The following is a 24,402-nucleotide window of genomic DNA, read 5'->3' on the forward strand; positions in this document are numbered from 1 at the left end:
GCGGTCAATTTGTATCCAATTTGCATGCAACTAATGCCAAAATGTTCAGAATTCAATGCCCCATCTTGTGATATGTGACATGACACAATGACGTAATAACCCTTATTAGCGGTTGGGAGTCAAAGGTCAGGGCGGGGGGGGGGGGTCACCACATTGCAAAATGTGCGGTTTTAGTCATAACACGGTCAATTCTTATCCGATTTGCATGAAAGCAACACCAAAATGTTGACTGTTCTGTTCCCCACACTCTAATACCAATTACAAAATTAAGAGTACAAAGGTCAAGGTCGAGGTCATGAAAAGGTCAAAATCGTCATTTTGCCATAGTTAGGTCGATTTTTATCCAATTTGCATGCAACCAATGCCAAAATGTTGTGAATTCAATGCCCAATCTTGTCATATACGATATGACACAATGACGTCATTACCTTTGTTAGCGGTTTGGGTCAAAGGTCAGGGGGATCAACAACCTTTATTATCATAACGCGGTCAATTCTTATACAATTTGCATGCAAGTAGATTCAAAATGTTTAGAATTCAATTCCCTATCCTGTGATGTGAAATATTTGATTTCTTATGATGTGACCAGTTGTCATCAGATTGACTTTACACCGACACCGAAAAAGGTCAGGGAGTTCATACAGAAATTGTACAATGTACGTGAATCAGTGTCAAACAGCAGGAAATTTAATGTTTTTAAGCCATCATAACACATATGAGATGGCAGATGTGGTATGGGATTAAATACCCTCACAATCAACGGTTTCTGGGGGGGGGGGGGGCACAACGTAGCGTTGGCGAAGGTATGCGCTCTACTGAGTGCCTGTTCTGGTTTATTTAATAAATGATTTTTTTTTTTTTAAGTCGACTGTACTGTGGAAAAATTGCTTCTGATTTACATGACAAACCGATAACCATTCATTTGAAGACCTTTTTGATGTCCTATTTTGGTTGCAGATAAGCCGACAAAGCCACAGGTGGCAATTAAGACAACCCGCTGCTTCGCATTCAAGAGCACGTCTCGAGGTGTGGCGATCAAGTCCACCAGCCGGCCTACGCGGAACCAGTCAATGAAGGATTCAAGCGGGATGCGTCGGGCAAGCAACGACAATGTTGAAGATTTGGGCATGGTGAAGAAGACCACACGACAGTTGTTCAACGGCGAAGATTCATGCTATATCATCGATGCCAAGCTCATTGGCAACCTGGGCCGCTATCTCAATGTGAGGCACACGAGACCTACTTTTACTACTTTTTGTGCACACGGAAACATGTTACCCAGTTGGAGTGGTTGTGAGCTGCAGTTGTATTCATATTTCTTTTGGAAAGTAAACTCGAACACACAACTAATCTTAAAATATGTTTTGTAATTCACTGAATGATGAGTAAGAATTGCCGAATCATCGAGCATTTGGCTGAAAGTACATGTTCTCCTCAACCACACTCACCTGTCTCAGTGCAAGATGAATTACTGTTCTTTGGTCTCTTTATCTTCCACAGCACAGCTGCAGTCCAAACCTATTTGTACAAAATGTATTTGTGGATACGCATGACCTTCGCCTTCCCTGGGTCGCTTTCTTTGCCAGCAAGTAAGATCCAATACCTGTGAACTACTCCCTTCTTGTACCATGGAAATGATGTTGATGTTTGTTGATCCATTAATTCCAAAGAGGCAACCTGCTCTTTGTTGCAAACATCCTCTATCCTTCAAACCCACGTCCTTTACTGAGTCCAGCCTCATGCCAATATAGCCCGTTGCAATCGCATTGAATCCAGCGTCATGCCAAGATAGCCCGTTATACTCGCATCAAATCCAGCCTCATGCCAAGATAGCCCGCTTTACTCGTATCAAATCCAGCCTCATGCCAAGATAGCTCGCTTTACTCGCATCGAGTCCGGCCTCATGCCAAGATAGCCCGTTTCACTCGCCTCTAATCCAGCCTCATGCCAATATAGCCCGATGCACTCGTACAGAGTCCAGCCTCATGCCAAGATAGCCCGTTTCACTCGCCTCTAATCCAGCCTCATGCCAATATAGCCCGATGCACTCGTACAGAGTCCAACCTCATGCCAAGATAGCCCATTGCACTCGCACGGATTCCAGCTTCAAGGCAATTTTGCCTGTTGCACTCGCACCGATTCCAGCCTCATGCCAATATAGCCCGTTACACTTACATCAAATCCAGCCTCATACCAAGCTAGCCCGTTTCACTCGCACCGATTCCAGCCTCATGCCAAGATAGCCTGTTGCACTCGCACCGATTCCATCCTCATGCCAAGATAGCCCGTTGCACTCGCACGGATTCCAGCCTCAAGGCAATTTTGGCCGTTGCGCTCACACCGAGTCCAGCCTCATGCCAAGATAGCCCGTTGCACTCGCACCTATTCCATCCTCATGCCAAGATAGCCCATTGCACTCACACCGATTCCAACCTCATGCCAATATAGCCCGCTTCACTCGCATCAAATCCAACCTCATGCCAATATAGCCCGTTGCACTCATCAAATCCAGCCTCATACCAAGATAGCCCGTTTCACTCACACCGATTCCAGCCTCATGCCAAGAATAGCCCACTTCACTTGCATCGAATCCAGCCTCATGCCAATATAACCCGTTGCACTCACATCAAATCCAGCCTCATACTAAGATAGCCCGTTTCACTCACATCAAATCCAGCCGCATGCCAAGATAGCCCGTTTCACTCGCACGGATTCCAGCCTCAAGGCAATTTTGCCTGTTGCACTCGCGCCTCATCCAACCTCATGCCAATATAGCCCCAGCAATGCCAACCCTCCCGATTTCATCGGGAGGCTTCCGAAAATTCACCCAAACTCCCGCCCTTACGATCACTATCCTTATCCTCCCGAAATTTTGATATTTTTGCACTGTTCACTAATCAGAATGTACTAGTATGAGAATTGAATGAAAAGCATCGTCTGCTACGTATAGCATGTGGTAACTCCATAACGTTCGCTGCTACCAAATTGTACGTAAAAAATTGCAAATTCAAATGAGGAGCAGCGAAACATTGGGTCTGGATCTCGCTTATGCGATCATGCACTGAGATTTAGTGCATGCGGTATGTGTGCAATACAGTGCATGCGGTATGTATGCACAGTGTATATGCATGCGATACTCTCACTGCATGCAGCTGGGCCCCGTACCAGCCCGGCGGTCGCGACCACCGTGCGGTGTTTAATTTAACAGCCGCTAGAGTTCTACGAGTCGTGCTGCAGCTGTGGAACATCGACTTCGAAGTTACCGATGCTTCAAGCCCTCGATGTTGATTACGAAATGGCAGAAAAGAAGCTTACTACGAAGACCAAGAAATGGTCTCAGAAGTACAAGATCGAATACAGTCTCCAATACCCGTGTATTCGAAAGTCTGAAAGAGGAATTCATCATGCGTATTGTACAGTATGCAGCGTTGATATTTCAGTTGAGCACGGAGGTCGCGATGATATTCGGAAGCACGTTGGAAGCAAACGGCACACAGACATTGCAAAGGGAGAGATCTTCGAGCACAGTACCGGTACACTTCTGAATTATTTCACCAAACAAGGGACAAGCGAGGAAGAGGATGTTACCCGAGCGAACTTCTCTTTAGTGGATTTATTGTGGGAACATAACTTGCCCATATCAGTCTCAGATCATGCTGGACCTCTATTTCAAAAGATGTTTCCAGATTCAAAAGTTGCTTCAAAGTATGGATGTGCAAGAACAAAAACTTGCAAGATGTGCAAGATGTGCAAGAACAAAAAAAAAAAAAAAAAAAAAAAGCAAAGAAAAAAAAAAAAGAACAAGAACAAGAACAAGAAAGAAAAGAACACTGGTCAACAATTTTTACTTTCTGAATGTTTGTCTAGATTTCTACAAGTGAATTAGGGTATTCTGGCACTGCTGAATCAGGAAATGGCATCCGTTTCTCTCTCCATCAGGTCAGGTTTTGTGCTAAGTTGATTTGAAAAAATCAGATCTTGTGACAAAATCAATTACATTTTGTGGCATTATCAGCTGATTTTTGTCAACACATATCATCCTAAACATGTTTTTAAGAAAAAAAAATGTTTTGCCAACAACATTTATTGATTACATGATAGAAACATCGATTACTGTCATCTGAATGGTGGGCATTGATAAAGGTAAGTACAAGTAAATTGCATGTTGCGTCACCACTGTTCAAACTTCAGGGCTTGAACTTCCGTTTCTTCGAACTCCTGGAATGTTCAGCGGCAGGAGGTCTCTCTTCAGATTCCAACAGTAGTCAGCCATCATGACTGCGTCCCAGCGACCCTGATACCTGGTCTCCATCTCCTTCATGTCCTGATGGAATCTCTCCCCTGCTCGTCACTCATTGAACCCTAGGTTCTCAGGAAACCGGTTCATATGTGAAAATAGGTAGTGCATCTTGATGCTCATGTTGCAGCCCAGGTTTCTGAAAGCAGTCAGCATGTTGTTGACAAGTTCTGCGTAGTTTCTGGCCTTATTGTTGCCAAGAAAGTTCTTCACTACCAAAACAAATGTCTTCCACGCTTCCAGTTCCACTTCGTTCATTGAGTTTTTGAACTCTGGATCTCTGATGAGCTGACGGATCTGAGAACCATCAAAGATGCCAACTTTCCAATTTCTCCATGGTCAATCCTGGAAAAGCCTGGCACAAGTAAGTGAAGCAGTCACCATCTTTGTCCAGAGCCTTGGTGAACTGCTTGATTAAGCCGAGCTTGATGTGCAGCGGTGGGAAGAGTATTCTGTCTCTGTCCACCAGAGGGTCGTTGATGACGTTCCTTTCTTTGCATGGCACCAATTCTTCCCGCACAGGCCAGTCCTTCTTCGTGTAATGCTGAGCACGGTCCCTACTATCCCACATGCACAGAAAACATGGGTACTTGGTGAAGCCAGACTGTTGTCCCAACAAAAAGTTCACCATCTTCAGGTCAACACAAATAAACCACTTATGCTGATCATAACCAATTTTCTCCAGCACGTACTTCACCGCTTCATACTTCTCCTTCAGTGTAGTCGAGTGAGCGATGGGTACAGAGGAAAACTGGTTGCCGTTGTGTAGCAGAACACATTTCAGTGATCGCTTGCTGCTGTCAATGAACAGTCTCCAATCTTTGGGTTCGTGCTGTGGCACTCCAAGCTTGAGCAGAAGCGCATGTCATAAATTGGCGCATGTAGGTATTGTACATTCTTCAGAGTTCGTTATTTCAAGAAATACAACTTTTTTGTATCACATTATTACAAAATCTGCCCCATTAACTTTAGTTTTGATCCACGAACTTTATGCTTTGCCTCACCAATTTTTGGAAGATTTTGAGGGTTTTATGACTTCAAACTGATCCCTTTTCGACATAATCACCCAGAACTATCGTACCTGAATACTTCTTGTCATTAAAATAATTATTTCCAATCAAAACAATTATTTGACATGACATTTTACCCCCACCAACTTCTTCTAAAATGCTCCACACATGCATACATGTGAACAAATATGTAAAAAACGACATGTGGCCATATCTCAAAAACTTGACCTGATTGAACAAAACTAATGTGAGTTTTGGATTCAGCGCATCAGATTCGTCCTAAATCAGCTTAAAAAATGCAGACAACAAATTTGTTGTTGACCAGTGTAATTGGTGAGTTGTCAAATGTTACTGCTTCATCTATTGCCGATATTGCTAGACTAGCTCCATTTAGCCTAGCTACAGACGGTAGCAATGACAGTGGTGAGGCCCAGCTATATCCTGTCCTGATTTCGTACTATGACAACAGTGCTGGGATTGTGAAGCAAGGTTTGCTAAGTTTGCCTGCGTGCAAACAAGATTCCACTGGAGAAAACATTTTCAAACTGCTTGATCATGAGTTCAGTGACAGGAAAATTCCGTGGGGAAATTGTGTTTCCTTTTTGTGCTGATAATGCCTCTGTCATGGTGGGCAAGCACAAAGGAGTCGCTGCTTATATCCACAAACAAAATCCAGAGTGCGACATCATGGGATGCCCTTGCCATATGATGCACAATACGGCCAAGAAGGCGGCTCAGGCCTTACCCATTGAATTAGATGACTTTCTCATCGATATTTACTACTACTTGGACAAAAGTAGTAAACGCGTCAAAGGAGTGAAAGCACTGCAAGAACTCTGTGATGCCCCGACACACAAGATTCTGAAGCATGTCGCAACAAGGTGGCTGTCCCTTGGTCAGTGCCTAGACAGGCTGATTGAACAGTGGGAGCCACTTCGCCTCTTCTTCAAGAAGAAGTACGAAGAAAAATGCAACCAACTGTAGCCAAGACTCTAACAACGAGCAAGAAGGACGGCACTGTATCTACTGCCAGTACTGGCACTGCGAGATCAAGCACTAGTGCATCATCCTCCACCACTACCACTGCAGTATCTGCTGCGAAGAAGACAGCAGGGCCAGCACCAAAACCAATGCTGAGAGCAGGTAGCATCGCCGGCCCTTCATCACGTTCATCTACAAAGCAGATCCCTTCAGAGTCGAGAAAGACTGTGATAGTCCCATCTACAGGCAAAGAAGGACCCAAGTTAAGTTCTGCTTTTGCCAAATCACTGATAGAAGCTCAGCAAAACCTTCGAATCAGAGGTCTTCTTCCTTGGCTGCACCTACCTCAAGCTCTCTCCTCAAACGTAAAATTGGATCTGGTACTACGAGTCTGACCTCTTCTGCTGGCAGTAAACGCAAAGTGTGATCGCCCTGCGGCTAAGTGTACTACGAGTTCTACAACTAAAGCGCATCTTCCTCAAACACTGTGCAGGAATCTAGAAAAAACGTGTCAACAGGATGTTCTTGTCTCCACAAACAAAACTCTATTGTTTCTTCCTTCGATATGCTAACAAGCTTTTTTGAGAAGGGGAATCTTCTGCTCCAAAGAGACGAACCCTGTATTCATCTCCTGCACGGAGAATTGAATGGTCTTCTGAAAGATATCTTCGATACGGTTTTGAAACCATCGGTGTCATCGGTTGCTCTGGTAAATGTACCCTTCTCTGACAGAAATCATCAGAAGAATGATGAGGACCTCATGATTGGGAACGATGCCAAACTGTATATAAGGGAACAAAGGAGTCTCAAGAAATCCACCTTCACTCTGAGTGAGTCAGACATCCAAGGTTTCTTCAGTGCAGTTCGCTCATATTATGTGAAAGCCTGCAATTACATCTTCAAAACCTGGCCGCTAGATGATGAATTAGCCAAGCATGCTCAGGTGCTGGATGTTAAGCTACACCAAGAAGTGGGGGTTTGACTGTGTGGAGTTTTTCATCAAGAAATTCCCTGTCTGTTCAGTGGTGGTGATAGTGACATAGACAGTCTTGAGAGTGAATTCGCTCACGACCAGGCAGACGCCTCCATAGCTACAATTGCTACTGAGACAGTGAGAGTGGATGAGCAGTGGCATCGGATTTCACAGCTCAGAGATCCCTGCACTGGGGCCAAGAAGTATCGTAATTTGAGCAAAGTGATGAAGGGAATGTTGGTCATTCCTCATTGGAACGCATCATGTGAGCGGGCACTCAGTCTTGTACGGAAGAATCAAACTGAATTTCGTCCCAATTTGAGTGTCAAAACCCTGGAAGCTCTCTTAATTGAAAAACTAGCTCATAGCACCCCTTGCTACCAGAGAGAATACAGCAAAGACATAATCAGAAGGGCTAAAAGAGCCACACAGCTGTCACTCAGCAAAGCTGCCATGGAAAAAGCAAGCAGCAGTAGTACCAGCCAGTAAGGTAAGAAAAATATTGCTTCTTTTGTGCTTTTTGTTAATCTTTGATTGTCCCCTAACTTACTAATATTAACATACATGTAACATTAAAAAGTGCACAATTTTCCCCTTCTTTTGTTCAAAAAGTGGGAATTCTTAACATGTTAAATGCTCCAAAATAGGGCTCAGAGGGCACTAGAGAGCGTCTAGAACCCCAGAGCTTCCAGGGCCCTAAGGCGGGCCCTGGACCCCGCCGCAAGGGTCGAGCGCTCCGCGCTCGAGAGGTGCGCTTCGTGCACATTATTTGGTGTCGGTTGAAAATCCTCCCTAATTCTGATTTCCAAAAGTTGGCATCTCTGTAGCCCGTTGCACTCGCACCGAGTCCAGCCTCATGCCAAGATAGCCCGTTGCACTCACATCTAATCCAGCCTGATGCTAATATATCTCATTTCACTCGCATCAAGTCCAGCCTCATTCTAAGATAGCCCGTTTCACTCGCATCGAAACAAGCCTCATGCCAAGATGGCCCGTTGCACTCGCATCTAATCCAGCCTGATGCTAATATATCTCACTTCACTCGCATCAAGTCCAGTCTCATTCCAACATAGCCCGTTTCACTCACATCGAGTCCAGCCTCATGCCAATATAGCCCGTTGCACTCATCAAATCCAGCCTCATACCAAGATAGCCCATTTCACTCACATCGAGTCCAGCCTCATGCCAATGTAGCCCATTGCACTCGCACCGAGTCCAGCCTCATGCGAAGATAGCCAGTTGCACTCACACCGAGTCCAGCCTCATGCCAAGATAGCCCGTTTCACTCGCATAGAGTCCATCCTCATGCCAAGATAGCCCGTTGAACTCACACCGAGTCATTTATTGTACAAGTTAGGTGCATACACTATTTATTTCTTTATTTATTGTTGTATGTTCACCTATCCAAAACCATTCTTGACTTGTTTGGTGAAACAAAATATTGTTGATTAATAAGTTACAAGCAATTACATTTTGACACTTATCATTAATCTTCGTCTTTAGTAGATTGTCCAAGCACAGATTCCATGCTATAACAAAGCAGTCTCTTGGCACAGAAATGCACTGGGTTGTTTGCCATTGCCTTCCAAACGGTTTGTAGTCCATTCGTTTGGAATTTTGACACTGCCTGCACCTAATGGCCGATCTGTTTCAAAAGCCATCGAGGGATCTCCCGTCCACCATCTAATGCTGGAAGGTGATTCCTTGGCTCAACCATCCATGGGAAGGGTGCACCCTTTTGCAGCAATGCACTGCTAGCGAAACAGCACTCCATAAATTTATCGTCAGGTCGAGAACTGGACCCAAGCTGGACACTTAAAAGTTGCCAGTTGAATCGAGGATGCCATTTTGTAATTCTCGACGTCGACCATTTCTCCGTTCTTTTTGCTACGTATCCGGCCAAGTTGTGATTGCTGGTTTATTTAATTGCACAATGATCAAGTTGAATCTCTTCCTTTTTGTCCATAATGGTTGAACATTTGTCTTGTCTTTGTCATATTCATTGATAGTCGACTCCACTAATTCTCCAAATTTAGCTCTTCCATCATGATTTTCAGTTCTTCAACATTGTTTCAGATTAAAATGATATAATCTGACTCTTCGGTGCTTTAGTCATTCTCCATTGACTACCATTCTATTTTCCCAATTTAATTGTTGGAACACTCTTTGGGATGCAGTGAATAGTTTTGGTTTTGGTGACATCATCTCTCTTTCAAATCTCAATATTTCCACTGTTTTGGTATGGTTTGCAGTTGCTATTCCACCGTTTACGATATTGATCTGTCTGTATTTGACATGTCGGAGATTTTGAGCTTTTATACCAGCTTTTGGTTTCCACACTGTCAACGGCTTTTTCATAATCATTATATGCAAGATACAAAGGAATGCAATCATTTCCTGTTCGAAAAAAAAAAATGTATTGTTTGTGAATGATTTGGGAAAGTAAATGCTCTCTTCGACTAATGAAGCATTCTTTTTTGATTCGCATTCAGAGATGCTCTACATAGCCATTTATCTCTCATTAGCCAATAACCCTTCCTTATGGACGTGTTAATACTCCCACTTTTACAATCTCCATGGGTTATTTTATTGTGACTTGTAACACCGGCTTCGACGAGGTTGCGCTGTATGATATATGTTTACATCGAGAGAGTTGGTGTCCTCTCCGTAACTTTGCATTGGAGTAGATGATAAAGTTCACAATTGAGCAGCTTGGGAGCATGATGCACCTTTCCGTGAACTGGCGGCAAGGGAGACGCCGAGAAAAATAGGTCGTAAAGGATGAGACTCGCTTCCTTGCCTTCAAGGCGTTGCCGTCGGCATCCGGCAGACAATGGTGTGCCACACTCGGAGACATTCTTGGCAAAGTGACGCCACCAATCCTGAACCAATCAGTGCTATGGCCACCGAGCAGCACGGGCCAATGGTATGTCGCCTTGCTTGACCCCGACCTAATGAATGTCAGAGAGCTTTCATTGTTGCTCTTTCCTTCTCCTCTGTCCCTCCCTCCACCAGTGATATGGAAGGAGGTGGGGGGGGGGACTTTCCGTGGCATCCACCATGAGTTGCAGGTCAGCAACGTCCGACTGGGGATGCAGGAAGCACATCCTAACTAGGCTAAACTGCCTCGGCCCATCCACCCAGCTGGGCCACACCAGACAACTTATACCCAACATGTGTCCTTAAGAGAGGATTAAAAAGTCCTAATAATGTACAGGAACACAAACGGTGGTACGGTAAGGCCTTAACCTAACCCATATACCTTGGTCATGTATGGCGAAGGTGCAGTCTCGTATTTTCTCTTGAGCAAGATCACAGCCCTAGTTTTCTTGGATGTCAAGGAAATCCTGCAGATGGCCTTTACACCTCACGACGCAACAATCACAGTGGAATGATGCACTAATTTTTAGCATGTGTGATAGTTGTACAAATGGAGTAGTTTATCCTGTGTGGGAGTCAAAATGGAGTCTTATGTAGCCTGTGTTGTAGTTACGAAATATAATAGCGGTATTATGTTTGACAGAAAACTGCCTCTAATCAAGCCATGTGTTTCCAGGCGCATCCGGGCTGGGACAGAACTCACCTGGGATTACAACTACGAGGTAGGAAGTGTGCCCGGGAAGCAGTTGCTGTGCTACTGTGGTTCGTCGGAGTGCCGCGGCCGGTTGCTTTGATTTGTACGGGATCGTCATCCGTGTTTCGACGTCGACACCTGGCTTGGAGCGCTTCCCACATTTTTTTTTTGTTACTTAAATTAAAAATGATGTAGCTACCCAGTGTGTATGTAGTCTGTTTTGGCTGCTGTGGTGTGCAATACAGCAGTTTATTTTGTGCAGGAAGAGAACCTTTTTATCCCTTTTATCGATTCATCCGTCGGCGGCTCTTTTACCGTTTTTCATTGTTCGAGATTTGTTCTGATTTGTTCTGATTTGTTCTCTGACGCATTATTTCACCTTTGTTGAAAAGTTTTAAAGAGGATTGTTTTATTGAAGCAGTTTAATTCAACTTGCCATCAATAAAATCCCTGCCTCGGGGAAATTGTAACTGCTGAGGTTTTAGTGAGATCCCATTTTCTTGAGAGTTCTCATTGGCTGATTTTATTATTATTATTTTTTTAAAGTTCATTTAAACTATTCGCCACGGTTCACACACTGCAACTTGTTGGGTAATGAAAGGGCGATGACCGTGATGCCCCACTACCCCTCGCAATCCAAACCATTGCAGTCAGAGATGGTACGCGACTACAAGAGAACACATGACCTGGTTCGGTTTTTGTCAATATCCCGAGCAAGTGTGCAGTTAAATGGTTTGTCTTGAGTGAACAAGGAGGTTCACAATGCAAATTTATCAACTAGCTCGTGCCTGCATTTTTTTTTTGTTTGTTTGTTTGTTCAACAATGGCAGTACATATAAAGCTCGGGATCAATAATAATTAGTTTCTAGAATGAGATTATTTGTGCTTTAAACTGAAAAATGAAATTTTCCCCACCATGTAACAACATTTCCTCTTTTTGGTATCGGCTTGATCTGTTATCATCTTTGTATTACGTTAAATAAATTGCAATGGCTTGTGGCAATTGTTGTTTGCTCTTGTTTTTTTTGTTCAATACTCGGAGCTTTTGCACCAACAAAGGGTTAACACCCAAAACATCAGCTTCTGCTTTCTTCCCACAGTGGTTAGTGTACCTCGATCAACGTCTTGTTTATTTCTTCCACGAGCTAAGAGCCCGTTGTCATGGAAGGGTTTATCCGCCCAGAAATATGGATTAAAAAAAAATAAAATTGTATACCTTGCCGAGGCTTGTGTGAGAACTAACACACAATGGACAGCAAGGGGGGCATAAGACAAGAGGGGTGGGAGTGCGATGGACAAAACAGTGGGGAACAGAGACATTAGGAGATCTGTGGAAGGGAGAGGGATGGGGTGGGGAACATGGGGAATAGAAGATTGACATTACAGGGACTTTCAGGAAGGAAATCAGCGAATTTGAAGGAGGTGGGCTCGGGTGGATTATCGGGGGTAGAAAAGATTGAGAATTTGGATGGGGGATGATAAGAGGTGGTGGTGAACAGCTGTTTTGAAGGCCTGGAGGGAAGAATGGGATTTAATAGAGTGAGGCAGTGTATTCCAAAGGTGGGAAAAAAGAGGAATGAAATAGTGAAGGTGAGCAGTGATTCGTGATTTTGGTAGTTTTACCAGAAGGGGGTTGTTGACAGACCTTGAGTGCCCTGCGGAAATGTGGTGGGGACAAATCGCAGAGAGAGCAGGGGGGCGAGGCTGCAGAGGAGACGGTAGAAGACAGAAAGACCACTGACCAGCCTGCGTTTTGAGAGTGAGAGGCCCAAAGACTCAGCCTCATTGCGGGAGATGCCAATGATCCGAAATGCCTTGGTTTCCACAGCATGAAGCCGAGAAAGGTGGGAGGCAGGAGCACCAGCCCAGACGGGAGAGCAGTACTCCATCAGGCTGCGGACGAAAGCTTTGTAAGTGGGCAGGAGCTCAGGTGGGCCGAGGAAGGACTTTGCACGACGGAGGATTCCCAGTCGGCGACTGGCTTTGGAGGTGAGGTTTGAAATGTGGCTCTCCCAGGAAAGGTCATGGCAGATCGTGAGACCCAGAAGCTTGAAAGAAAGGACTTCTTCTGCCGGCTAGCTCAGCACAGGCCTTGGGTCACTCATCTTCAATCGCGATACCAACGTAATCCTTGTGCCTTACCAGTTGGGGAGATAGAACCCCGGTTACAGACTGGTTGTGTCAGATGCCGAGCATTTTCTGCCAGTCTGTAACCATTTCATTTTTATATGCCAATCGAACGGATCGTTCCTCGACGCGAGACTAATTAATCCATAGCGGCAACTTCATACGAACCAACCAGATTTATTGGGGAACATCGAGGGACACGACACAAGCAAACCATTCACGACAAAGTTTTTATTAACAATCTTTAACCCGTTCTTAACTAGGGAACTACGGACTACAGGTTTTGAGGGGGTCGCTACCGAGATATGCCTTAAACAACGTGCAAACAAGACAGACAGACAGACAGCATGCATGCAAGACAGAGTACTTGGTGATTTCTCATGGACGAGAGGACAGTGTCAAAAGCACGAATGTCGCTCGCAACAAGCGGATGTCCACGGATTCGAGCCCCCGGCTCAATTGCGCCGCGTGGCAAGATGGCGGCGCCGTACTCTTTCTTTTCCGCACTGCACGTGGTCTCCGCGCGCTCTTACCCCGAGTAAGATTGACGGCATAAGACCGCCAGATCAACGATGGGCCTCAGCCGATCTCTCCTAAGGTCCAGCACACAAATCCAGGCCTGGCCTGTTCACCAGACAAGGCCCAAATCGAGGTGCCAGGCTCCGGCAAACGGATCAGCAAACGTGTCGAGCCGTGAGGTGAGCAAGGACCATCAGAGGCTCCGTCGTTTCCTCTCTTGCCTTCCCTCCTCGAAGCCCGACTTCTCAACTCCGTCCTCTCAGTTTCTTTCTCCGCAGAATCACCTTTTCTTTCCTTTTCCACGCTCGCCTCTCAAAGCCGGCTGCAGTTTTTCTCACTGCAGAATCACCTCCTCAAAAGAGTCTATCGCCGACTCGACGTGCAGGCCGCCTCTCCTACTGCCCAAAAAGACAGACTCGGCACGCAGGCAGCCTCTCTTACTGACAAAAATGCAGACTCCGCTCTCAGGTTCAGCGTCTCTCCCGGCAGATTCAACACACTGTCCCTCCTTTGTTCACTCGCTTTGAAACACGAGCACGCCTCGAGAGCGACCGTTTCCACACACTCAACCTTTTTCTCTCCAGTGAGGTTTGTTCGCTCGCTTTGAAATACGAGCAGGCCTCGAGAGCGACTGTTTTCCCCAAAACTGAACCTTTTCATCACAGTTTATCTTTCATTCGCTCGCTTCGACCCCGAGCATGCCTCCCTCAGCGAAGCCGACAAACTCCTCCCCTCCCTCTCCACCTCCCTCTCCAGGCCATTCCCCCTCAGCCGACTGGGCGGGGCCTATCGTCCGGAGAGGGGAGGAAGAAGAGGGAGCCCACGGCACACCACCGCTGTACGAACAATAAAACGTGCATGCTCCATCTCCCGACATACATGTAACGTCCATTTTACTAAACAACCTAGCTTAACATGCATTTAATGGGGGATCTGAGCTAATCCTATATTTAGCAGCATACGAAGGGCCATTTCCGTAACAATATAATAACAAACCACAAGGAGTACGTTTTTGATATTTATTTGTGTATGATTTATTTGGATTTGGAGAAACAGTATCTATCTTTTCAAGGATACTTTCAAAATCAGCATATATCACAAACAGATGTTTTATCGATTTGTTAAAATCTTTGAATGATATGTTTGAACCTGCTTTTGGTAAATTGATTACGGTTGATTTATGATTGCTACAATATTTCGAATGTTGATTTAATCGTTCTTTTGTGTGAAAGGAGTTGAGAAATCTCTGACAAGGATACATTTTACATTTTCTCTTATATAGTTGTGATTTGGTTAATCTTAATAAATTTTTATTGAAAGCGTAATGTGATTTTTCCTTTGAAGTAAAGTAGAGAAGGTCAATGTGTGTTTCATCATTTTATAGTTGTTTGAAATTTTTAATATCTGATCTTTGGTTGTATCTGTTAATCCATATACATTAACAGATAGATTATTCATTTTTCTCAAATTTAGGAATATCTCTCAATGACATTGGAAACTTTAAATCTTTAACATTTAATGTATTCTCGTATTTCTTATAATGTTCAACCCTTTCAGGATTCCATTGTGGAGGATGTAGGTGAGCAAGATCAGACCATAGAAAACATTTATTATCCCACCCCATGGAGGGAGGGAGCGGGATATTGTAATCGTCCGGTTTGTTTGTCTGTCTGTTAGCAACTTTACGGCAAAACGGCTTTAGCAAACACTATCAAATTTAATCCACAGGTGGGCAATGAACCTTGGACGACCCCATTAACTTTTGGGTCCAATTGGATCAAAGGTCAAGGTCAAGGTCACGAAAAGATCAAAATCGTTTTTCGCTCATAACTTCTTTAAAAATGATCTGATTTACTTCAAACTAAGCTTATAGTGAACCTTATTCTATTTGTCACTTATAATCCTACCCATTCCTATTGTGAAAAATGCATATTTGTGAAGATCGGTAGGGTCCGAAGTTTTGTGGGTCATGGTCATCGGTCAAAATTACAAATTTTCCATTAAAACTAAAACATGGTTACGAAAATACAACTTTACGGGAAAACGGCTGGCTCAAACACTGTCAAATTGTATCCACAGGTGGGTAATGAACCTCGGACGACCCCATTAACTTTTGGGTCCAGTTAAGGTCAAGGTCAGGTCACGAAAAAGTGAAAATCGTTTTTCGCTCATAACTTCATCAAAAATGACCCGATTTGCTTCAAACTAAAGTTCTAGTGAACTTTATTATATTTGTGACTTAAAATCCTAACAATCCTATCGTGAAAAATGCTTATTTGTGAAGATCGGTAGGGTCCGAAGTTTTGGGGGTTATGGTCAGGTATGGGAGCATGTGCCAGAACAGCGCGTCGCTGCATCCACTTTCCGCCGGTACTCCAGGGGCCTCCGTCTGGCCATCCCCCAGGCAGATGCCAGGCCCATCCCCATCTCCTTGAGATGATGGTCAACCTGCTGCAACCATGAGGCACGTGGTCGGCCCACTGGCCTCCTCCACTCATGAGACTCCCTCGCTGAGAGAATCTGGTGAGCAGGATCAGCGTCAGGAAAACGAGCCACATGTCCATACAGCCGCAGCTGACGCTCACGGACTATGCAGGTAACAAATCTCATCCGAGTCTCTCTCAGCAACCGCTCGTTGGACACAAAATCCGACCAGCGATAGCCAAGGATTCTCCGAAGACACCCGGTACCAAAGGAATTAAGTCTCCGTCTCAGATCCTTGGTCAAAGTCCAAGTCTCGCACCCATAGAGCAAGACTGGAAGTACCAAGGACCTGAAGACTCGGACTTTCGTCCTCCCGCACAGGTACCGGCAGCGCCACACCCCATGATCCAGTGAATCCATGACTCCCCAGGCCCGACCCAGACGTCTATTGACCTCCGGCTCACAACCTGCGGAGACATGAATATCACTGCCAAGGTAAGTGAATCTATCCACGACCTCAACATCCTCACCACAAACAGACACAGACAGGACAGCAGCATCCAAGATGTCACCGAAAGCCTGGATCTTTGTTTTGACCCAAGAAATCCGTAATCCCAACGGCTCCGACTCCTCATTCAGCACCTCGAGGGCCCCCAAGAGGATGTCTAAAGTCTCCGCAAAGATGACTGCATCATCTGCAAAATCAAGGTCCGAGATCTTGACATTGCCAAACGATGCACCGCAACTTGATCTCTCCGACATCCTCCCAAAAATCCAGTCCATACAAGTGCTGAAAAGTGTGGGGGCAAGTACACACCCCTGACGAACTCCAGTAACAACTGGAAATAAGTCAGAGATGGTACCACCACACTTCACAGCACTCTCAGTACCAGAGTAGAGTTCAGACATCAAATCGATCAGTTTTGGTGGCACCCCACGAAGACCAAGAATCCTCCAGAGGACATCCCGATTCACTGAATCGAACGCTTTACAGAGATCAACATAGGCTGCAAGCAGCCCCTGCCGAAACTCTCGTCTGCGTTCGGTGAGGACACGAAGTGCAAGGATACGGTCAATCGTTGACCTCTTTGGTGTAAAGCCTGACTGCTCTGGACGCTGGTGCTCAAGCAGATGGTGGCGAACCCTATCAAGAATTATCCGAGCAAAGACCTTGCCCGGCACTGAGAGCAGCGTCACCCCTCGGTAGTTGTTGCAGTCTTGGCGATCACCCTTCCCTTTCCAGAGAGGGACAACAAGGCCCCTCTTCCAGTCAGTTGGGATGATGCCTGTGTTCCAGGCAGAGCACAAAACTGCATGCAACGACGCGAGTGCAGCATTTCCACCAGCCTTGAGAAGTTCGGCATGGATGCCACAGATCCCTGGAGCTTTGCCCCGTTTCAACTGGTTCACCGCAGCCCGTGTTTCCACAAGCGATGGTGGACCACAGTTGATTCGAGGGTCAGCAACAGGGATTGTAACACCCTTGACGTCCAACTCGACAGCTGGGGGATCAGCCTGGTACAACCGCTCAAAGTAACCGGCCCAGCGGGCCTTCACTTCAGACTCCTCTGTCAAGAGCCTACCACTCTCTGCTCTAACTGCAGTGCTCCGAGGGATGGGCTTGGATGAACGTAATGCGCGAATTCCCCTGTAAGGTTATGGTCATCGGTCAAAATTACAAATTTTCCATTAAAACTAAAACATGGTTACGAAAATCATGTTACGGTCATAACTTCGTCAAAAATGGTTTAATTGACTTCAGACTAAGACTAAATATTCCTTATTCTGTTCCTTGTAATCAACATTCAGGTAAAGGATGTATAAAATTTAAATTTGATCCCCAAAATAACTTTATGCCTTAAATGTGTGGGATTTGTTGTGCCTGGCACGACTTGTTATCTTTGTTTTGAATATTAACAACCACTTTCTTGAGTTTTATCTTTTGGTAAATCAATAGAAGAAGAAGCTTGAAGGGGATCTGATTTTAAGATGTGTATATCTAAAAAGATTATTTTTGTAATCGTAAATCCACTACCTACGACAGTGTTATCAACATCTTGTTCTTGTCTCTGGAGTTCATCGTAAACATCACATCTTACAAAATCTTGAAATGATGAGATAAAGTGAGGGTTTGTCCTCATATAGGGAGTAGTTTCATCACCTTCTCTTACCATATTCAATTTTACTCCGATATAAAACTTAAAAGTTTTGAATCACTCAATGTGTTTTTAATTATAGTTTCAATACTTTGTTTAACCACATCAACAGCTTCCATGATTGAAGATGGTCCAGGGTCTTGAAAGCGAAACAATCTTATTTTTATATGTCCTTTAAATGCCCCGTCAGTGTTTTCAATGGAGAATTTAGTGGCACCTTCCTTTTCTTCATTGTTCTTGTGTTTGCATGATTGAAGGTGTTAATTATAATTTTTTTGAAGAATATCATTGTCACATCTTTCACAATGTTTTGTTTCTTGGTCAAGTGGAGATATTTGTCTGAAAAGATTGAATGTGTCTTTGTTGGTTTGAAGGTGTTTTTTGTAACATTTATATTCATGATTACAAACATTGCAGTACGTTGTATTCACCATATTTATATAATAAAACTTTGCTTAAAATAAAATTTTCTTGATGAAAATTTCGTTTAATTTAAATGTGAATCTGTGCTTAAAACCATTTTATCCTCCAACTTTTTTTCACTTAATAAATATAATGTATCAAGACACAAAAGACAAGTTTCAATCAATCTCTTCATTTGTAATAAAAGATACTGAGAAATATGTCGAGGATGTAAAATTGAATAAAGATAAATATAACAAGTATTGGATAAAAACAATTATGGTGAATAATATGAGTTCTTCAATTTCCTTCAGTGGAAGGGCTTTTGGTATATCTGGAAGAACATCAATGAAAGTAGCTCGAACAAAAGTTTCTCCTCTCCTTCTGGCAATATATTCAAAACTAGAAAAAGCAATGAAACAAGAAAAAGTATCAAAAATGAAAAACCTCATGGATGAAGCTTTAGAAAGAAAAGCTAAGACCATCTGTAATATGCAAGGAGAAATTTGTATTTTTTTCAACAACCCTAAAGATGTAAATCCTGATGAAATAAAGGATGTCAATATATCAGGTGAAATGACATTTCGTTCAATAGTAGTTAAGGATCATTTAAAAATCATCTTTAATATAAAAAATTTAGTAGTTGAATCTGTAAATGAAAAAAAGTATATAGATGGTAATGTTTTTTTTCTACGAATTAAATACGAGTCATTATTCAACTGAAGATTTTGAAGATTATGAGAGTGATGATAGTATCTCTGTTGGAACAGAAGACAGTTATGATACTGAGTTTGTGTTCAAACGATAGTTATGAAAGTAGTTTTATAGATGATTGTGAAAGCACTAATGAAAGTACCAAAGATGAATTTTATTTGTAGTAAAGTTTTACTTTATAAATATGAATAGTATATACTATATCTTGAACCCCTTGAATTCCCTGATTTTCCATATGACGAATTTGAGGATTGTCCTACATGTGATAGAGTGGGATTAAACACAATATAAAAAATATAAAAAGGAATATAATTATTTTAGATTTCCACCAAAAATGAATTACTTTACAAGATTGATTAGAGAAATGAATGTAAAGTATGAGGGTGATAACACACCTTTCTTTACAATGGAAGAAACTGAACGTATTAGAGAAATGTTCAAAGGATTGTTGTTATATATTATTCACGATTGCCATTTTCAGGGAAATATCAACACAAGATATTGTATAAATAAAATAATGGATTATCTTAAAACTAAACCTGAACTGAGGATAAAATATAGTTTCTTAAAAAGCCAATAATAAATTAAATAACCTGTTTTCCAAATGTATAAATCAGTGGTCCCCAACCTTTTGATCCCACGGGCCGCATTCACGACTCCCAAGGATGTTGGGAGCCAGAAAAAATTGGTGCATTTTATTGAGAAACTTGATACTGTCACACAACGTTTGTGTTGAGAAATCGATACAATGTTTGGGGTTTATTGGAGTAGTTTTTTTTAATTAATAAATTTTATATGTATTCGATCGATCGATTGTTCACGCACTGTAATTCTGAACAAATTTCCGTTTGGGGTGTAATTAATTTTAAATACTGCCGCAAGATGCCGGAAGGTAAAATCAAATTGATTTGATTCCTCCTGGCGGTAAGCGGCAGTGGCCGGCAGCAGCATTGTGTAAAGCTTTTCAGGTCATGGCGCCGGCCGGCAGTGGCCGGCAGTGGCATTGTGTAAACCCCTTCAAAATTGCTCCATGGAATGTGTTTTGATTGGAAAGTCCTCGCGGGCCGCAGTATAGAGCTCTGCAGGCTGCAGGTTGGGGTCCAATGATATAAATGAATTTTTTTTTTACCCATTTAGGAAAATATGATCAAATTTAACAACCATAAAAATCTTCCAAATTCATTAAGATGTCTCATAGTTTGTTCAAGTGGATGTGGAAAAACCTGCTTACTTTTAAAGATGCTCCTTACTCCCAACTTTTTAGATTATGATAATTTAATAATTTTCACAAAGTCAAGTTTTCTCTCTGAGTATCAACTACTCTCACAAGGTTTTAATGCTGATCTTCAAAAAGAAGATATAATCGGTTTATTTAAACTTCAAAACAAACTAAATGATAACATTGAAGATATAATACAACTATTTTGTGATACACACGACACAGAGATATAAAAAGAAATCAAAACCGATAACTTGTATTCTTAGTGATAATACGGATGATATACCTTCTCCCCAAGATTTGGATAAATCAAAAAAGAACCTCGTTATCTTTGATTGTGTTAATGAGAGAAACCAAACGGTAATGGATAGCTACTACACAAGAGGGAGACATTCTTCTTGTAATTGTATTTATCTTAGTCAATCATACTTTCAACTTCCTCGTCGCTCAACAAGAAACAATGCTAATACTTTTATTTTATTCAAGTTAAATTCAATAGATATAAACCATTTTTGGAGCGACAGTTGTTCTACATTATGTGGTAAAAAGGAATTTGGGGATTATATGAAGCACACGACTGAAAAATATCAATATACTGTTGTGAAATAAGATATTAAGGGATATATTTTTTATTTTATAAACAATTACATATATAAATGACAACTATTATGATAAATCTTGTGGGCAAATCTGCTTCTGGAAAAAAACAACTTTCATAAATCAAGGTTCTTGTATAGTATAAATGAGAATATTGTAAATTTGCTTTAAAAGCACCATGTAGTTCGTATTGTATCAACAACAATGAGAGCATTAAGATCTGGAGAAGTGGAAGGTGAAGATTATTACTATATTTCAGTGGAGGAACATATGTGATTGAGGAATGAAAGTTAAATATTTTAGGAGGTTTCTCTTGGTACAACAAAATATTCACATTGTAAGAGTGAGTTAAAGAAACTAAAATCTGGTGGTCTTGGGATATTAGAAACTAATCCAGAAGGAATGAGACAAATTTTTAAACATCTGAGTGGTGATGGGGTTAAGATTTTATCATTCGGTTTTGATGTTGATGAAGAAACTCAACGCAAACATATGAAAAGCAGAGATGCAAGTATAGTATTAGTGAAGAAGAAATTACAACTCGTATTAATGTAAATAAAGAATTTGATGAGATATTTAAAGAAAAGGATTTATTTGAACAAACTTACTTTAATGATGAAGAAAAGGAAAATTTCCCTGTTGACCTTTATAATTCAGTGAATGATATTTTTCAATAAATAAATGGATGTGAAAGAATGGGCAAGAAGATTTAAGGAGCATCCAGAGTTGATTTCAAAAGTTGTAAAACAACAGGAAGACATGAAGAAGAAACGCAGACAGAAAGTAACGGGTGAAGAAGCATTTGAAAGAAAACAAGATAAATTTTTTAAACCACTTTGAAAAACTTCCCAAGAAAAAAATTGTAGATGCTTCCACAGTTCCCACAATAGAATATACTCCAAAAAAACTTCAAATGTTAAAAGATTTCAGGCACATGACGGAGAAAGAATTAGAGCATATAGGAGAATTAGAAGATGATGATGAAGGATCATTTCAATAACTGGAAGAGATTAATCAACCCCCTGGTTATGTTGCAAATGCTCTTCAAAACAATGAATATTCAGTGGATTCAAAAACCAAAGCAGGACTCGTTCCAACAGAACAAGCAGCAATATTTCATCTTGTTCAAGAAAAGGTATTCTCACACTCTCACTATGTCTCTTCGAAAGGACCGTTTACAAACCCCCCCCCCATCCACTTTCTCAACAATCCTCTGGAAGAAGTCTTTTCTTTCAAGCTTCTAGGTCTCACTATCTGCCATGACCTTTCCTGGGAAAGTCACATTTCCAACCTCGCCTCAAAAGCCAGTCGCCGACTGGGAATCCTCCGTCGTGCTAAGTCCTTCCTCGACCCTCTTGAGCTCCTGACCACTTACAAAGCTTTTGTCCGTAGCCTGATGGAGTACTGCTCTCCCCTCTGGGCTGGTGCTCCTGCCTCCCACCTTTCTCGGCTTCACGCTGTCGAAACCAGGGCAGTTAAGATCATCGGCATCTCCCGCAATGAAGCTGAGTCTTTGGGCCTCTCACTCAATCACCGCAGGTTGGTCGGTGGTCTTTCTGTCTTCTACAGACTCCTCTCCAGCCTTTCCCCCCCTGCTCTCTCTGCGATTTGTCCCCACCACATTTCCACAGGGCGCTCAAGGTCCGCCAACAACCCCCTTCTGGTAAAACTACCAAAATCACGAATCACTGCTCATCTTCACTCTTTCATTCCTCTTTTTTCCCACCTTTGGAATAAACTTCCTCACTCTATTCTTTCCCATTCTTCCCTCCAGGCTTTCAAAACAGCTGTTCACCACCACCTCTTATCTTCCCCCATCCAAATCCTCGATCTTTTCTACCCCCGATAATCCACCCAAGCCCACTTCCTTCATTTCTCCTGCTTTCCTTCCTGAAAGTCCCTGAAATGTCCATCTTCTCTTCGCCATGTTCCCCGTCCCATCCCCATCCCTCTCCCTTCCACAGTTCACCTAATGTGTCTGTTCCCCACTGTTTTGTCCCTTCCACTCCCGCCCCTCTTGTCTCATGCCTCCTTGCTGTGAGTTGTGTGTTAGCTCTCATACGAGCCTCGACCAAGGTATACAAAAAAAAAAAAAAAGGTATTGATATTAAATGATGAATTAAGGTTCTTGAGTTCTGCTCAACCCTCTGTTGAACTAACTCCGAGATGAATGTTTCTTTTTACAAAAGATGAAAAACAAGGTTCAACTGTGAGGGATGAATCAAAGTATTTTGATCAACCATTGGATATGGGAAATAGGATGATATAGTATATATTGATCTGCTGGACTCTCTTAATTATAGGGTTAGTCTATCTGGTAAAAGTAGGAAGAATGAGAAGGAGAAACACATTATTCAGGTGTGGAGAAAATAATTATATTAATGTATTCTAAATTGTAATTGTGCTGGTGTTCTATAAATTTAAGTTTTATGCTATAAGTCGAATTGGCTATCAGTGCCCCCTTCGCTTGTTGGCCAAGAGTCCTTTGCCCTAAATGTTGATAAAATGTCTTGTTGTGGAGCGGTGTTACCTGGGCTGATAACAGCAAACTTCTGCCTTGAAATGTACGTCGTGTGCTTCTCACCTCGAAGACACGTATGCAGTTCGGGTTCACAACCCCCTCCACTCTCCCATGAAAGTATAAATGCCTTGAAATATAATCTTGTTTTAGTGCAAGCTCGTGTGATGTGTAGCTTCTCAGTGGCTTGTACTCCTTGGGACTGACCAAGTACCAAGTAATAATAAAACTCTCTGATGTAATGTACTTAAGCTGTGGAAAGTGAATTAATCGGGTTGGATAGATGGTTAACTAAAAAGTAAGATAAATAAAATAGAACCAAATAATATTGCAACAAATGGGGGTTCTGTTTGTTCATTGTGTGAAGTGTACGAGGGATACATTTAAAACCGAATCGGCGAGACGTTAAGCCCTGCAAGTTAAATAAGATTCCACAATAAACCAGCAAGAATTTCTACAACCATCACTACGAGGTTCAAGGTGAAAAATCCACATCAGTTGGTGCCGTGACTCGGATGTGCTTAATCTGCTGGAGGCAGTGCCTGGAGGAACGACAAGTGCTTGAGCAGAGGTAAGCGGAGAGCGTTCCTCAAGGGTGAGCTGTCTTAGTGGGTAACACATTCTCGAACAAAGAAAAGTCCATTGTCAGAGAATTTTATTGATTGAAAGATGAGGAGTAATTAAAGTAAATGATAAGTGTATATATGTATATATATATATATATATATATATATATATATATATATATATATATATATATATATATATATATATATATATATAGTTGTTTTAGAAAAGTGCTGGAGGACAAGAGGAGTGCAGAGGGCACAGTGCAAGAAGAGGCTCGACGAGGAGCCAGAGGAGTAATTAAATGGGGATGACGAAGCGACA

At 42.5% G+C, this 24,402-nt stretch overlaps 1 protein-coding gene across 4 annotated transcripts in view; it reads left to right on the top strand.

The window, feature by feature from the left end:
- SETDB1 (SET domain bifurcated histone lysine methyltransferase 1) overlaps positions 1 to 11,838 on the top strand; it is a 164,483-nt gene extending 152,645 nt beyond the window's left edge. For all 4 annotated transcript variants that reach the window (XM_085849564.1, XM_085849563.1, XM_085849561.1 and 1 more), the window contains 3 exons: positions 958 to 1,223; positions 1,501 to 1,589; positions 10,818 to 11,838. In XM_085849564.1, the coding sequence (XP_085705690.1) occupies positions 958 to 1,223; positions 1,501 to 1,589; positions 10,818 to 10,935 (473 nt within the window). In that variant the 3' untranslated portion in view covers positions 10,936 to 11,838. The remainder of the gene's footprint in view (positions 1 to 957; positions 1,224 to 1,500; positions 1,590 to 10,817) is intronic.
- Positions 11,839 to 24,402: the final 12,564 nt, after the last annotated feature.

Source organism: Eptatretus burgeri, chromosome 12, assembly GCF_056783735.1.
Source record: "Eptatretus burgeri isolate ZD-2024b chromosome 12, Ebu_testis_v1, whole genome shotgun sequence".
Taxonomy (NCBI): domain Eukaryota; kingdom Metazoa; phylum Chordata; class Myxini; order Myxiniformes; family Myxinidae; genus Eptatretus; species Eptatretus burgeri.